This window comes from Aotus nancymaae, unplaced genomic scaffold, assembly GCF_030222135.1.
Source record: "Aotus nancymaae isolate 86718 unplaced genomic scaffold, 86718_ANA_hifiasm-v0.15.2.pri h1tg000029l, whole genome shotgun sequence".
NCBI classification, from domain to species: Eukaryota; Metazoa; Chordata; class Mammalia; order Primates; family Aotidae; genus Aotus; species Aotus nancymaae.
In genome coordinates, this window is record NW_026988442.1 from 30,580,980 (window position 1) to 30,596,278 (window position 15,299).

The following is a 15,299-nucleotide window of genomic DNA, read 5'->3' on the forward strand; positions in this document are numbered from 1 at the left end:
CAAGCCAAGAACAGTGGCTGGCACTCTTATATTTTCTGGACAAATGAATGAATGACAAAATGGTACTCATCACCTTTCTTGGGGCTGTACTTTGTGGGAACGAGACCTTCTGGCCCGGTTATAGACCAGTCACTCACTGCATTAGGCCACAGGGTGATAACCCATGCAGGGGGTCACATAAAGATTCTATAGGTTTTAGGGCATAGCCACCTTTGACCCCTCTATCATGATCAAATCTAAGCCAGGGACAGGAGTCATCCACTTAGCACCCTTCCGTTGTACATGCATACACATGCCCTTCTTCTATTCCCCCTTTCCCCAAAGGAAAGTACCCAGGCAATAATAGCTAATATCACTGACATCAGCTTACTTTGCGCTGTGCTAAGGATTTTATGTGCATTTCATTTCTGGAACCCTTGTAAGGAAGATGCTGCCTCACAGATGATGAAACTGAGGCTCAGAGAGGCTGAGTCGTCTCTCCAAAGTTACCCAGCTAGGAGCAAACTTCAGGAGTCCTGAGCCCCGTGCCTGTCCTGCCTCTCAATAACAACAGGGCCGTCAGAGACAGTCCTTACCTGGGTGGTAGGTAAAGTGCTGAGGCTGACTTCGTTTTCTTTTTCCGTTGATGACGTAGAAGTTCACTTTTACAGGTGTGCGGATGTGCTTGTTCCGATACTCGGGAATCTCAACAAAAAGCATGTTCTAGAAGGAAGGAGTGGTCATGAACTTAACTACAATCATGTCTAAGTTCCTACCCACACCCTAAGTACATTCTGGCAGCCCGCCGTCTAATGGGTAAGTTTTGATGTGCCTTTCGTAGGTTTACAGGGGAAGTTCAATTTCAGGGGAATTTAACTTTTCAGCAGCAGCAAAGAAAAATACTCCATCAAAATACATTAAGATGTCACAGTTACAAATCAGAAAGCCTGGTGTCCAGTAAATGCTAAATTCGCTCATTAATATGCACTTATTGAGTACCTGTTAGGTCCAAAGCTCTGGGGGCCATTGATGAAGGAAGGAGGGAAAGAAGGAGAGAGCATGAGGGAGGGAACATGACGGGGGTTTGGAGACACTCGGCTGCCTCACAGCCAGTGCGTCCACGTGCTTACGGGCTGGCTCTTGTCCTTATCCACTGTGGCTTCCATCTCCCAAATCTGCTGCCCATCTAGAAAAATTAAAAAATGACAGACTTTGAAGGAACTATTACAAACCAAAGATTTAAGACAAAAACTCACCAACTTCTATTTATCTTAGCTTACATATTATGTTATGAGAGGCAGAACGTTTGTTCTTAGGTATTGCAAGGAAAAATTAGCACTCAGACAAAAAGTTTTCTCAGTGAGGCAATTTTACTTTCTGCAGAAAAGGTGCTCCTTGTATGATATCTTGCTATGAGAGTACCATGAACAAAGGAAAGGCAGGCATATTTATTCCTTGCGTATTAGGTCTTTATTGCTGTGTCAGCTCTCTGTTGGTTGGAGCCAGACTTCACAATTTAAAACTGAACCTGATTGGCTAACAATTTAAAACTTTTCTAAATAGGTAAAGGCAATGGAGAACAAAGGAAAAGAGGAAGTCCAAATAAGGAAGGGGCATAGGCCATGAGCTGGGACATGCCTGTGAGCACGTCCAGCACAAACGTCTTGGTTAAAGTATAAGGACAGAGAATGTACTACGTGCCTGTGAGCATGTCTAACAGCTACATAGGATAGGGCTTAACAAAGAGTTATTAGCAAAAAGCAAGAAGGCTTTGAAGAAAGTTAGTCTTTAAAACAATTATTTCTAACATTTATTATTATTTTTTAATAAGAAGGAAAACTTCGAAGGGGAACTTTTTACTTCCTACATATGTCATTTCAGTAAGGTGTGTGTCAATGTGTGCACGTGTGTGTATATATGCATTTACAGATGTGAGTATTTCCTTTTGCTAAAATGAAGACATGTTGACAATAGAAAACAAGACAACATTATCCTAAGCAAATTAATGCAGGAACAGAAAACTAAACACCGCATGTTCTCATTTATAAGTGAGAGCTAAGCTTTGGGTCTGTATGGACATGAAGAAGGAACAACAGATCGTGAGGACTAACGGGGTGGGAGTCAGGGAGCAGGGCAGGGACCAGCGATCTACTGATCGGGTACTGTGCTCACTGCCTGGGTGACAGGCTCATTCATATCCCAAACCTCAGTGTCACGTAATATACCCATGGAACAAACCACAGATACTTCCCAAATCCAAAAAGTTGAAGTTACATTTTTAAAAGTTTTAAAATAAAATGTTAACAGCCAAAAAAAGAGAAAGAACGAAAACAGGGCAACAACAGAAAATAAGAATAGAAACTGTCCAGAATCCTACCATCATATTTTTTTCCTCCATATCTGAATGTCTATAGATCTTTCTTTAAAAAAAAAAAAAAAAAAGGCATTATTAAGGGCCAGATGAGGTGGCTTACGCCTGTAATCCCAGCACTCTGGGAGGCCAAGGCAGGTGCATCACTTGAGGCTAGGAGTTTAAGATCAGCCTGGCCAGCATGGTGAAACCCTGTCTCTACTAAAAATACAAAAATAAAAATTAGCCAGGTGTGGTGGTGCGTGCCTGTAATCCCAGCTACTTGAGAGGCTGAGGCATGAGAACTGCTTGAACCCAGGATGTAGAGGTTGCAGCGAACCAAGATCACACCACTGCACTCCAGCCTGGGTGACAGAGTGAGACCTTGTTTCAAAGATAAATAAATAATTTTTAAAAGCATTGTTGTATATTACACTTTATTATACACCAAGGCTGTTACAGAAGCACCACGACAGGTCCCTGACTATCCCAGACCTGCCTTCTTGGTTGTCTGAGAACACAGGCTTAAAGATGCAGCCCCAAGTTAAGAGGGAAGCCAGTGACTTCAGTGGTGCTCTGGCTCAGGAGTCACTGAAGAGCAGAGACAGGGGCTCACCTCTGCCTTTCCTCAGCATACAGCCTGGATCTCACGTGAGTCATGGCAACTGATGAAGAGGTTGTGCTCAAAGGTAAACTCTCCTGTCCAGAAGCAGAACATTATTTCCCCAGTTTGGGGCCAAGAATTTGGGCCAAAAAAAAAACCCCACTGCATTTGCAAATACTTGATTTCTCTTGCTGACCACCTACACTGGTCATTGGGTAGTTTTCAGCTGAAATAAGTCATTTCCACAAGTATTTCCAGGGTTTGTGGAACACTGATTCTGGAGGATATTAAATGGTTTTATGAGAAAGGGGAAACATTCTGAACGCTAATAAGCTTTGGAAACTGCTGAGTCAAAGTCAGATGGCTTTCTTCACTGCAGGACTTCTCAGAGGCTTTAACACGCTGCTATGCAGAGTAACTCTCCAAGGTGGGCTAGAGTATGTAGCCCTTCCCAATGTCTGGCCAAAGAACCCCTCCCTACTTTTAAGCACAGCTATTAACATCTTCTGTGACTGCATAGGTTTGAACCCATAGAGTCTTGGCTGTTAAGATTCATCCAATGAAATCTGCATTTCAAGCATTACTTAGACATAACTCCTCCCCACCTCCCCCATGAAAAATTAACATAAAGTCTTGTGATTGCTCTCTAGATGATCTTGACAAGGAATAAGCAAAGAACACATGAGAGCCCTCTGTCACAATTAAGTCTGCAAATCCTGACTTTACAGTGCAGTTCCTGAAACGACTCAGCAAGATATGGGCTATGCTAAAAGGAAAGAGAAAAGGCGGTTAATGTATTGACTCTCACTCCAGTGTCCCTTGGTCCCTGCTGAAGGGACCAAGTCAGATTCATCACTATCTCCCCAACAACCAGCACGCGCAAATGCCTAATAAACATCTCATGACTGAAGAGACGGAAGTGTCAGCTCCTCCAAAGGCAGTTGCTGGGGCCAAGAAAAGTCCAGAAGCTAACATCAGACGCGCCCCCTCAATGAGGGCAGAATACTTAAGCCCCCTGTTTTCTCAGATAACCAAACAGGAATGTCTGATGCTCAAAAGGAAGCAAGGGAAGGTGGCTGGATGGACATCGAGGAACTGGAACTCAAGTCATCAAGACCTGAGTACTTTCAGTGTGCAAAGTCCTGTACAGAAGTAGTCTAGGACAAACTTAGTTTATTTGTCAAAGACCACTCAACAGGGACACACGTCCCCTTTTCGGGCAGAGGTCACCACCAGGAGCATGACTGTACACACCAGGCTGGGGCCCTCATGAAAAAATGTGTTCTCATCCACAATTACAAAGTGAGCTCGAAGCCTGAAGATCAAGTAGGAAATTAACAGAGGAAACAGTAGCACACTGGTGTTCTGTCACCCTCTCCCACAGTCTCTCTTTGCCTCAAACGAATTCTTGAATTCTGCCACCAACAGCATCATTTTTTTTTTTCCACTTATAGGAGCTCGTTTTGGAAAAAAAAAAGTGGGGGGATCATTTTGAGAAGTTCATAAAAGGAGAGAAAGTACCTGGAAATGTGGTCAGCAAGTATTAGGTAGGACACATAGAGCTTCCAGTCCAGGCTTTCTTCCTAGGCTCACACCAGCAAGTGGCAGGGAAACACAGAAAATACAAAATGGCGGTGCCACGAAAAGAGTGTCACCAAGAGGCGAGTTCTCATGGACTGTCCTTGTCACCAAGAGGAGGGTTCTCATGGACTGTCCTTGTCACCAAGAGGCGAGTTCTCATGGACTGTCCTTGTCACCAAGAGGAGGGTTCTCATGGACTGTCCTTGTCACCAAGAGGCGAGTTCTCATGGACTGTCCTTGTCACCAAGAGGAGGGTTCTCATGGACTGTCCTTGTCACCAAGAGGAGAGTTCTCATGGACTGTCCTTGTCACTAAGAGGCGTGTTCTCACGGACTGTCCTCGTCACTAAGAGGTGCGTTCTCATGGACTGTCCCCTCCAGGTCGAGGGACCCAACACAAAGGAGGAGGAGACCTTTTCCCACCTCTGGGGTGTATACATGGCAGACAAAACTCCATGCACTGATAGTCACAGGAATCCAGCACACAGGCTGTTGAGAGCACTTAGAGACTGGCCAGCCTGCACTGGTGGACGAGGAAACTGAGGCCCAGAGAAGCAAGCGGGCTGTGCAAAGACCCACAGTCGTTATTAAATCATAGCCTTTAAGCAACTGACGTTATCTAATAACAAAGATGGCTTCAAAGACAGGTCAAGGTTGTTCCACAAGAGATAGTGACCAGATGACCGGAAGATGACGAGGGGGCGGGAGGAAGATCTCATACGGGTGGGATCTCTGGGGGCCGCTCACCACAAAGATTCATGCAGAGGCAGATCTCAAGCCTTCCCCTGCTTCGCTGCGCCCTCAGGATACCGTCAAGGCTCCACTGTGGCCCTCGAGGTCTTGCGCCACCCGGCTCCTACCCTCGTTCCAGCCTCTCCTGGCAGTGTTCTTACCCCTGACTCTTATGGCCACTCACTATGTGCCTGGCATCACTCTAAGCACCTCATACACATGGGCTTGTCTCATCTGAGCAGCACCCCTAGGAGGCAGGTCTCCTCAGCCCATTTTATAAGGGAGGACACCAGGTACAGAGAGGTGAGAGCACAGGCCAAGGTCACACAGCCAGATCCTGTGGGGAAGCCAGATTTGAACCCAGGCAGCCTGGCTTGCGTCAGCACTCCTTGCACAGTTTCAGATCCCTGTGCCTGGCAGTTCCCCTGCCTGGTTCCTCTCCTCTGGGCTCCAGCCACAAAAACCGGCGCCTGGGAAGCAGCACTTCCTCGGGACGCCCACAGTGAGGCTGTGAGCGGCCACATCCCACAGCACCCCAGAGCCTGGTAAATGTCAGGGAAAGCAGCCCCCAGGGTGCAGGAGGAAATGGTGGCCCTCTCCAGCATTCTCCTCCAGGCCTCCCATAACATGCCAACTGCAACCCTGAGCCTTTGTGGGCATGTCCTGTGGCCACAACCAACTTCTGTCACCCCAGCGCTCTGCCATTTTACTCCTGTGTACCCCAAACTTCGAGGTAGACAGACCCAGCTTCAAACCCCTGACTGGCCCCAATGATCTGTGAGACCTTAGATATGACACTCTCTCTCCTGCTTCTCATCTAAACTATGGAGATAATCATAGTACCCATACTTTATGAGCTCATCCTGAAGATTAAATATGGCAACAGGCCCATGCAGGTTATTATATAAATGTTCAGGGCCGTGCACAGTGGCTCACGCCTGTGATCCCAGCACTTTGGGAGGCCAAGGCGGGCAGATCACCTGAGGTCAGGAGTTCAAGACCAGCCTGGCCAACATGGTGAAATCCTGTCTCTACTAAAAATATAAAAATTAGCTGGGCATGGTGGCACATGCCTATAGTCCCAGCTACTAAGAAGGCTAAGGCAGGAGAATCACTTGAACCCAGGAGATGGAGGTTGCAGCGAGCCAGATCGTGCCATTGCACTCCAGCCTGGGCAATGAGAGTGAAACTCTGTCTCAAAAAAAAAAAAAAAAAAAAAAAAGTTGGACAAACATCGGTTATTATGGTTAGCAGCAATGGATTATTTCAGTGCTGTCTTATCATTTTTTGCATATATTCCACAATGTGTTAATATTGAGAAAAACACAAGCATTTTAAAATCAGAAAATAATAAACATTTTCCAGTCGCCTTTTCTGATTGCAATACTTCTGCCTACAGGCTTGGGCTGGAGGGAATTTACAAAGGGACGAGGTCCGTTATTCGAGACTGCAGCATGGTGCCTGATTTTCCTTCTCTTTCCAAAGTGGGTCTTTTCACCATTAACTTTAAAAACACAGACACAGAGAAAAAGACCTCATAGGAATAAGAAATCAAAACTTAAACCGTGAGCCAAGGGTCCATCTGCTTTCTTTTGCACCTTTTAGTTATTAGAAGCTCAGAGAGCAGGCCAGAATCTGGCCTGACCTGGACTCCCTCATGTGGGGTCTGCAGTCGGTTCTGGATAAACAAGTCCCTAACAGGAAGTGAAAGCCTACATCTGTGGTCCTTCTCGATTTTATGCAGCATGTGGAAGACACACTCTAGAAGGCTGGTCTCTGAGGAAAGCCTGTGGTTTATAAGGTACCTCGAGGCCATTTTCCTGGGCTCCTCTTCCCCGTTCCATCCTGTATCCAGGTCTTGCCTGGAGAACCCACTAATCCCTACCTCTGAATTGCACTCCCATAGGGCAGTGGAATTCGAAACAAATGCTGATGGGGCCGGGCACGGTGGCTCCTGCCTATGACGCCAGCACTTTCGGAGGCCGAGGAGAGTGGATCACTTGAGGTCAGGAGTTCAAGACCAGCCTGGCCAACATGGCAGAACCCTGTCTCTACTACAAATACAAACATTAGCCAGGCATGGTGATGGGCACCTGTAATCTCAGCTACTCGGGAGGCTGAGGCAGGAGACTTGCTTGAACCCAGGAGGCGGAAGTTGAAGTAAGCCGATATCATGCCACTGTACTCCAGCCTGGGCAGCAGAGCAAGACTCCATCTCAAAAATAAAAAATACTGATGGGGTTTTCTCAGTCAGATGTCACTCTGTCCAGGTCTAAGTTTTGTCCTCATAGTTTACTAGCTGTATGATCTTCAAGTGGCAGCTCTCTATGCCTCAGTTTCCTCATAAGCAAAAATGGTAAAGTTTGGCTGGACACAGTGACTTGCCACCTGTAATCCCAGCACTCTGGGAGGCCAAGGCAGGTGGACTACCTGAGGTCAGGAGTTAAAGACCAGCCTGACCAACATGGTGAAACCCCATCTCTACTAAAAATACAAAAAAATAGCTGGGCATGGTGGCGGGTGCCTGTAATCCCAGCTACTTGGGAGGCTTAGGCAGGAGAATCACTAGAATCCCGGAAATGGAGGCTGCAGTGAGCCAAGATTGTGCATTGCACTCCAGCCTAGGCAACAAGAGCAAAACTCTGTCTCAAAAAAAAAAAAGATAAAGTTAATATTACCGACCTCAAAAAGATCTGGCAAGAATTAAAATGAACGGTTTATATGAAATGCCTAGTAGAATTCCCAGCCCATAGTTAAAGCTGCTATCATTACTACAATTTTAGAATTTAGAGTCTCACATTGTTTTGATTTCAGTAAAAATGAATTGAAGGGCCATCCTGATCCAAGTGCCTTGGTGGGTATTGAAGTTTCTTGCTTCATTTCATTGCATTAAATTCCTCATTGCAAATAAATAAAATGGCCATAGAAAGTACTCACTGGCCGGGGACTGGCTGAATGAATTATGGGCCATCTGTAATTGGATGGAAAATCAGTCGAACAGCACTGGGCAGCCCTTAGGATAAGGTAGGTCTGTGTTTTCTAACCTGGAAACATGACCCTGTTATATTAATAAGTATATTTTTCTGGGCGCCATGGCTCACACCTGTAATCCCAGCACTTTGGGAGGTCGAGGCAGGTGGATCACTTGAGGTCAAGAGTTCGAGACCAGCCTGGCCAACATGGTGAAACCCTGTCTCTGCTAAAAATACAAAAATTAGCCAGGTGTGGTGGCCCATGCCTGTAATCCCAACTACTCAGGAGGCTGAGGCAGGAGAATCGCTTGAATCCGGGAGGTGGAAGTTACAGTGAGCTGAGATCGCGCCACTGCACTCCAGCCTGGACGACAAAACTCCATTTCAATAAATAAATAAATAAAAATTGTAAAAAGCTGCAGCCCTGTATGTACAGCATGATGCCACTATGTGAGTCTATTCATAAGTCTGCTTGGACTTAGAAAGCCTGTGCCCCAAGCTATCCAGATGGTTGTACCTCCCGGAGCTGGGCCTGAATGGGTGAGGTGAGACCTTCATGCCTCCCTTCACTGATTCAAGAAACACGCAGCATCATGGGTGACTAATTTGTTTATGTTTTTATTATTTTTAGATAAAGGGTTTTTTCTTAAGAAAAAGGCACATAGCAACTGCCTGTGGACTTTCCTGTCTCTCAGGAGCCCTCCAGGGCCACAGCCCGAGAGCGAGGCGTGGCATGGACCATCAGCTCTGACTCAGCTCCGGCACAGCTGTACCCTAGGCCGTGAGATGGGCCACGCACATCTTCTGGCCCTCCAGGGACCCCCAGACGGGGAGGCAGGGCCGGACATTCCACCCAGGCTCAAGAGAGACAAGGACTCAGGTTCCTTATGTCTACTGAGATGGAGGCCCAGCCTCTTCCCCAGCTCTCCTCCCCTGACTAGGTTAGACACACTGGCCTTCTCTCCCCCAGCAGCTGCACCTGCCTAGGTCCAGGCCTTGGAACTTGCTGTTTCCACCTCTCAAGATGCTTTCCCTCAGACCTCCTGTGACCATCCCCTTCCCATCCTTCAGGTCCAGCTCAGAGAGACCCCTCTCACCCCACACCATGCCCCTATAACTTTCTAGTCCTCCCTTCCAGCCTGATATCACTTTAGCTACCTGTTGGTCTGCTATCTCCCCTCGGCCCCAGGCTGTGAGTTCCCCCAGAGCAGGGCTATATCTATCTCATTCTCTGCTTGATCCTCAGCTCTACAGCATCTGGTATATAATAGTTGCTCAATTAATACTGGCTGAATAAATGAACAAATTAACCTCAGAATCCCCCAGTGTGCACCCCACAGCAGAGTCCAGGAAACATCTGACCACTGACCTCTCCAGCCACTGCACCCTGCAAGCAGAAATCACCAAGCCCTCACTACGGGGTCCTTTCTGGGAAATGGCTGATGAAGGAGCTGGGAATATGGACGCAGACAAGGAATGACACACAATCAAAGCAACTCAGCCCGGACAGCATTTCCAGTGCCATGGACCAGGAGCTCCGTATAATCCACCACCCGACCCACAGCTGGGGTCTGGGGCACTAGGCAGACCTATCCCCGTGGAACAGGACTGAGAAGACCACATGCGCGTCTACTGCTCTGGGCTGAGATGAGATAAAGGACTTCGGTCTCTTGAGCAGATGTTCAGGCAAAACTCCCCCATCCAAAATTAACAAGGACTGGCAGCTGGTGTGAAAACGGCCCTTCCAAGTCTTAGTCAGAGGGGAAGAGAAAGGAGCCAACCACTTTGGGCAAAGGGGTTAGGTCTAGAGAAGACTTACCACGACTCTGCAAGTTAAAAAAAAAAAAAAAAAAAAAACATGGGCGGTGGTATGGCTAAAGTAACATCATAGCCTTTGTTTGATTTTTTTGTTTTTGAAACAGGGCCTTACTCCATCACCAAGGCTGGGGTCCGGGCACGATCTCAGCTCACTGCAACCTCCACCTCCCAAGTTCAAGAGATCCTTCTGCCTCAGCCTCCCGAGTAGCTGGGATTACAGTCACATGGCACCACGCCTGGCTAATTTTTGTATTTTAAGTAGAGACAAGGTTTCACCATGTTGGCCAGGCTGGTCTCGAACTCCTGACGTCAGGTGATCCTCCTGCCTCAGCCTCCCAAAGTGCTGGGATTACAGGCGTGCGCCATCGCACTCAGCTGACATTATAGCCTTTGCTTTAACTTTACTGCAGAGCCAACTCCAGAAGAAAACCCCTACTGGATGCAAGAATAGTGGGCATCACTAGCCAGTGCGTTTGCTGATGTGTGGCCCCGATGCTTCGGTTGGTTTCTTGGTTTCTCTTTGTGGGCAATTCTTTAACTCTGTGATGGAACAAAGCAGCCAGGAAGCAGTCGGGTTGGCCATGGGTTGGGGCTGGAGTCTTAGCAGTCAGCCAAAAGGAGCTGCGGGCTCGTGTCAGCCCTCCAGGAGAAATGAGCAAGCTTTTGGGAGGAGGAAGGTAAATCCGTCCTTGCCCGGGCTGTGAGCATGCCATCGGGCTTGAAGCGAATGGGGAGGAAATCAAAGTGTCAGCTTGCATTAGGAAACCGCGCGTGATCCTTCCCAGTCCTGGCCCTGCTTTTAAAAATTAGCCAAATAAAAATGGTTGAAGTCATTTCAGTCTGCTCTTTATGACTGCTAACTAGCAGAAAAACGTGTCTTCCCTGGAAGCATGGGCCTAATGAGCCCAGCAGACGGGGGGCTTGGGGGGGAGGGTCAGGAATGGTCCCCTAGCTTAGGATTTCATTTGCCCGACACGGTAACGCTGCCCAAATGGATGTACTCAGCTCTGGACAGGAAGTCCCTTGACTCCTGAGTCTACCGCCCCACTATTTCCTTGGTGGGCTTACCCCCAGCCATCCCCCACCGGGACAACTGCGGCAGCTGCCCGCTCACTTCCCAGCTTCTACGAGGGCTGTCCCCCACCAAGTCCACTATTCATACAGATGGCCAGAGCACTCTTTTTTGTTTGTTTGTTTGAGACAGAGTCTCGCTCTGTCACCCAGGCTGGAGTGCAGTGGCACAATCTCGGCTCACTACAACTTCTGCCTCTGAAGTTCAAGCGATTCTCCTGCCTCAGCCTCCCAAGCAGCTGGGACTATGGGTGCATGCATGCCACCACACCCAGTTAATTTTTGTATTTTTAGTAGAGACAGGGTTTTACCATGTTGGTAAGGATGGTCTCGATCTCTTGACCTCAGGTGATCCACCCATCTTGGCCTCCCAAAGGGCTGGGATTACAGGCGTGAGCCACCGCACCCAGCCGGCCAGAGCACTCTTAAACATCAACCAGATCGTGCCACTCCCTTGCTCAAAAACCTCCACCAACTACCTGTGGTGTCGGGAAGTCAATCCAAACTCCTTGCCATGTCTGCAGGGCCCAGCCCAGCCTGCCCCTTGCAGCACCCCTCCAGGCTCGGTTCTCACTCTCACCAGTTGCCTGGACCTGCTTCCAGTTCCTCAAATGCCCTAAGCTCAGCTCCATGCTGAGGCCTTGGCACGGGGTGGTTCCTGTTGCCTGGGACACTCTCCCAGCAGTCCTTGTGGCTCTTTCTTTCCCACCTTCACGGGTCTGCTCAAAGCCATCTCTTCCAGGAAGACCTCCCTGACTCCTCTCTATCCAGGGTTACCAGATTTAACCAATAAAAAATACAGAATGTTCAGTTAAATTTGGATTACAGAAAACCATGAATACCTTTTTACTACAAGTACATCCCAAATTCCTTGCCATTGTATAGAACGTACTTTTACTAAAGAAACTTACTGTTAGGGATTCCTGTTTAACTGCACATCTGTATTTTCCCCCCAACTCCACACCCTCTTCCCTCTCTGGCCTGTGACCTGGCTTCACTGTCCTCATAGCATTTTCCCCATCTAAAAGTGTCCTGCTTATAAACAAGTTTCAGACTGTCCACCCCAAGGGAAGGGACCTCACCTGCCATGTGTCCCCTGTGCCTGGCACCGCACTGCACATAGTAGGTGCTCAATAAACACCTGGAACATGAACAGGGCTGCACCAGGGTCTGCGAGAGCGGAGCAAGGTTAAAAGGGCATGCTTGGATGCTCAGTCAAGGTCAGTCTCACACAGAGGCCGGATTTCAGCTCCTCCCCTGTCCCACCCTAGATGTGACTCTTCTCAGCCCTGAGCTGTCATCTATGGATGATCCCCACACATTTTAGACAGCCAGCTGCACTGGGAACTAGAAAGTTGGGGTTTCAGGCTCAGCCCTCCACTGACGAGTTCCGTTATCTCAAGGAAGTCTAAAGATCACACTGTGTGACGTGGCTTCCCCATCTGTATAATGGGGAAGGGAAGGGAGGAGACCCTTAGACACGCTCCCTCCTGCTGCCAGGCTATGACTCCAGAAATCTGATGGCTCCAGGGTAAGGACAGGAGAGAAATTCACCTCTGCCAAGAAGGACTCTTCTCCCAGCAAGAAAGCAACATGGCCCTGCCCTCTGAACCCTGTGTGAAGTCAACTGGGCTCCCAGAGTGCAGGTAGAAGGACAGCTGATGTTTTCTGAGCACCTACTATGTGCCTGATACTTTCAGTTCCTTGATCTCCTTCTACCACTAAAACGCCACCAACCCCATCTTAGAGATGGGAAAACTGAGTCCCAAGGTGCATAGTGTAAGGCCAATCCAGCCCTTAGGACAAGTCTGCTGGGTGATTCAAAATCCAGCCTTTGATCTGGGAATTACGCAAAGGCCTTTGGCACCGGGAACAATTTCTGATGGTGGAAGTGCTTAGACACAACAAGTTTTCTAACAAAAACTCATTTCTCTGTGGCCTCTTTCAAATGGATGCAAACGGAATGAAATGCAGGATTCTTGGACTTAAAAGCCTGTTCTTAAATACAAGGGGACCATGTTTAGACAAATACTGAGCTCCCTGAAAACAAGACCATTTTCTCAGTCTCCAGAGAGGCTTCGGAGTTGCAATCTGGATTGCATCTTTGGAGGACAGCTTCGTGTTCCAGCCAAGCTGTGGGTAAGTGGTGGGCTCCAGCCCAGGGGGTCACTGACACCAGGGACATGAGTCACTGAGGGCAAAGGTCCGGAGAGCCTTAGTCATGCCCCAGCCCTGCCTGTAGTCTGACATTTCCCAGAGGGAAGCCCCATCTAGAGAGACTCCCATACCAGGGCTATTGTTTCAGAGAACATCACGCCGGGTACCAAAAACCCAGGGAGAGCAACAGGTGGGAGGAGCAGGTGTCTGCTCTGAGATGGTCCCAATTGTTCCAGGGCACTAATTCATGGAAAAATACTTAATTTAGCAAAAAGAAAAAAATTATTTTAAGCACATGCATTTATATTTATTAAACAAAGCTCAAAATACAACCTTTGGGGACCTCCAAGTAATAAAATGACTCATATCAGGATATGATGACTCAGTGGGAAAGAGGGAATTCCACCACCCACGCCTCCTTTCTAAAAAATCAATTTGTCCTCTGGACAGGTGATGGGAGCCTCTGCCATCAGACCATTCCAAGAAAGTCGTCCAGCAAAACAAAACAAAAAAATTCTCTTCAAACAATTTAAGTTTCAAAGCTGAGTAATCTGATGCAGGCTGCTTTCCAACCTACGCCCCCGCAGGACACAGAGAGAGCCAGGGAGCTACTTGGCCAAGCCTGGGGGCCTGAATTAAGAAGGATTTACCAGTCGAAAAATTCCAAAACTCTGTGTCATGTGAAGGAACCTTCCAAAACATTGGATCCCACCCAGGCGCACCGAGTCACTCAAAGCCATGGCAACCCCGTTCCCGCTGCCACATCACTTTTATTTTTGTGTCCTTAGATTTTTTCCTGTTTTGCAATGTTTTGCGGGGACCCCCGACTCCGCCTGAGGCCCCGTGGCCAAGGGCCAGGGTTCCCACTGAAGTCAGGAACAGCCTGGACTTCCCAGAGTGAACTTTGCTTGAAGGGTTACACATTTTTTAAATTTCAGTGAACATCCAAATAGCTTTTCAGCAATTACTGAGAATGATAAATAGGAAATATCCTAACTGTTCTGTCTGGTTTCTCTTTGTCCTCTCTGACAAGACTACAGAAAATGACTCTGGAGTCCAGGACGACAACTGCTGCCTTGGGATTCCATGTCTGTCACCAGCTGTGGGTTGACCTGGGGCCCATGACTTGACATCTGTGAGCCTCAGTCACCTCATCTGTAAAATGGGGATAATGCTGCCTGCTTCTCAGGGCTGGAGTGACAATTAAAAGAGATGATGGATTCATTCAGCAACACAAATGAGCACCTACTATGTGCCAGGGACTACTCTGCATGCTGAGGACACAGCAGCAAACACTGCATCTCTGCTGTCAAGGAACTAAGAGTCCAGCATGAGAGACCAGGCAGATAAATGAGCAGACAGACAAGAGAGATGATTTCAATAGTGCTAAGTACCACCAAGAAAACGGAGCAGGACAGTGGCACAGAAGGCAATAAGGTGTTGGGGAAGCAGGACAACCTCAGAGAGACAGCAAGGAGGACCCCATGGAGGAAGTGACCTTTGAGCTGAGACTGGGAGGAATAGGAGGCAGCAGGCTTGAAAAGAAACAGCGGGGCCAGGCGTGGTGGCTCATGCTTGTAATCTCAGCACTTGGGGGTCAAGGTGAGCAGATCAGAAGGTCAAAAGATAGAGACCATCCTGGCCAACATGGTAAAACCCCTCCTCTACTAAAAAAAATACAAAAATTAGCTGGGTGTGGTGGCGCGCGCCTGTAATCCCAGCTACTTGGGAGGCTGAGGCAGGAGAATCATTTGAACCCAGGAGGCGGAGCTTGCAGTGAGCCGAGATTGCGCCACTGCACTCCAGCCTGGGCAACAGAGCGAGACTTGGTCTCAAAAAAAACACAAGAAATGGTGGAGTAACATCCTAAGAGCAAACTGCAAAAGCCAAGGTCCTGAGACAGAAACGGGCTCGGGGTGTTTGAGGACAGAGAGAAGCCAGGTGTTGCTATGGCCAAGTGGCAGAGAGAGAGAGTCAAAAAAAAGCTGAGGTCAGAGAGACGGGCAGGGGCCAGATCACACAGGCTCTTGAAAGTC

General features: G+C 48.1%; 1 protein-coding gene across 6 annotated transcripts in view; it reads right to left on the bottom strand.

Annotated features, from left to right (window-relative positions):
• Window positions 1-15,299, bottom strand: part of NFATC2 (nuclear factor of activated T cells 2) — a 158,717-nt gene that overhangs the window by 48,076 nt on the left and 95,342 nt on the right. For all 6 annotated transcript variants that reach the window (XM_012467464.3, XM_012467466.3, XM_012467461.3 and 3 more), the window contains exons 7-8: window positions 1,110-1,165; window positions 576-702 (exon numbers count right to left, since the gene is read on the bottom strand). In XM_012467464.3, the coding sequence (XP_012322887.1) occupies window positions 576-702; window positions 1,110-1,165 (183 nt within the window). The remainder of the gene's footprint in view (window positions 1-575; window positions 703-1,109; window positions 1,166-15,299) is intronic.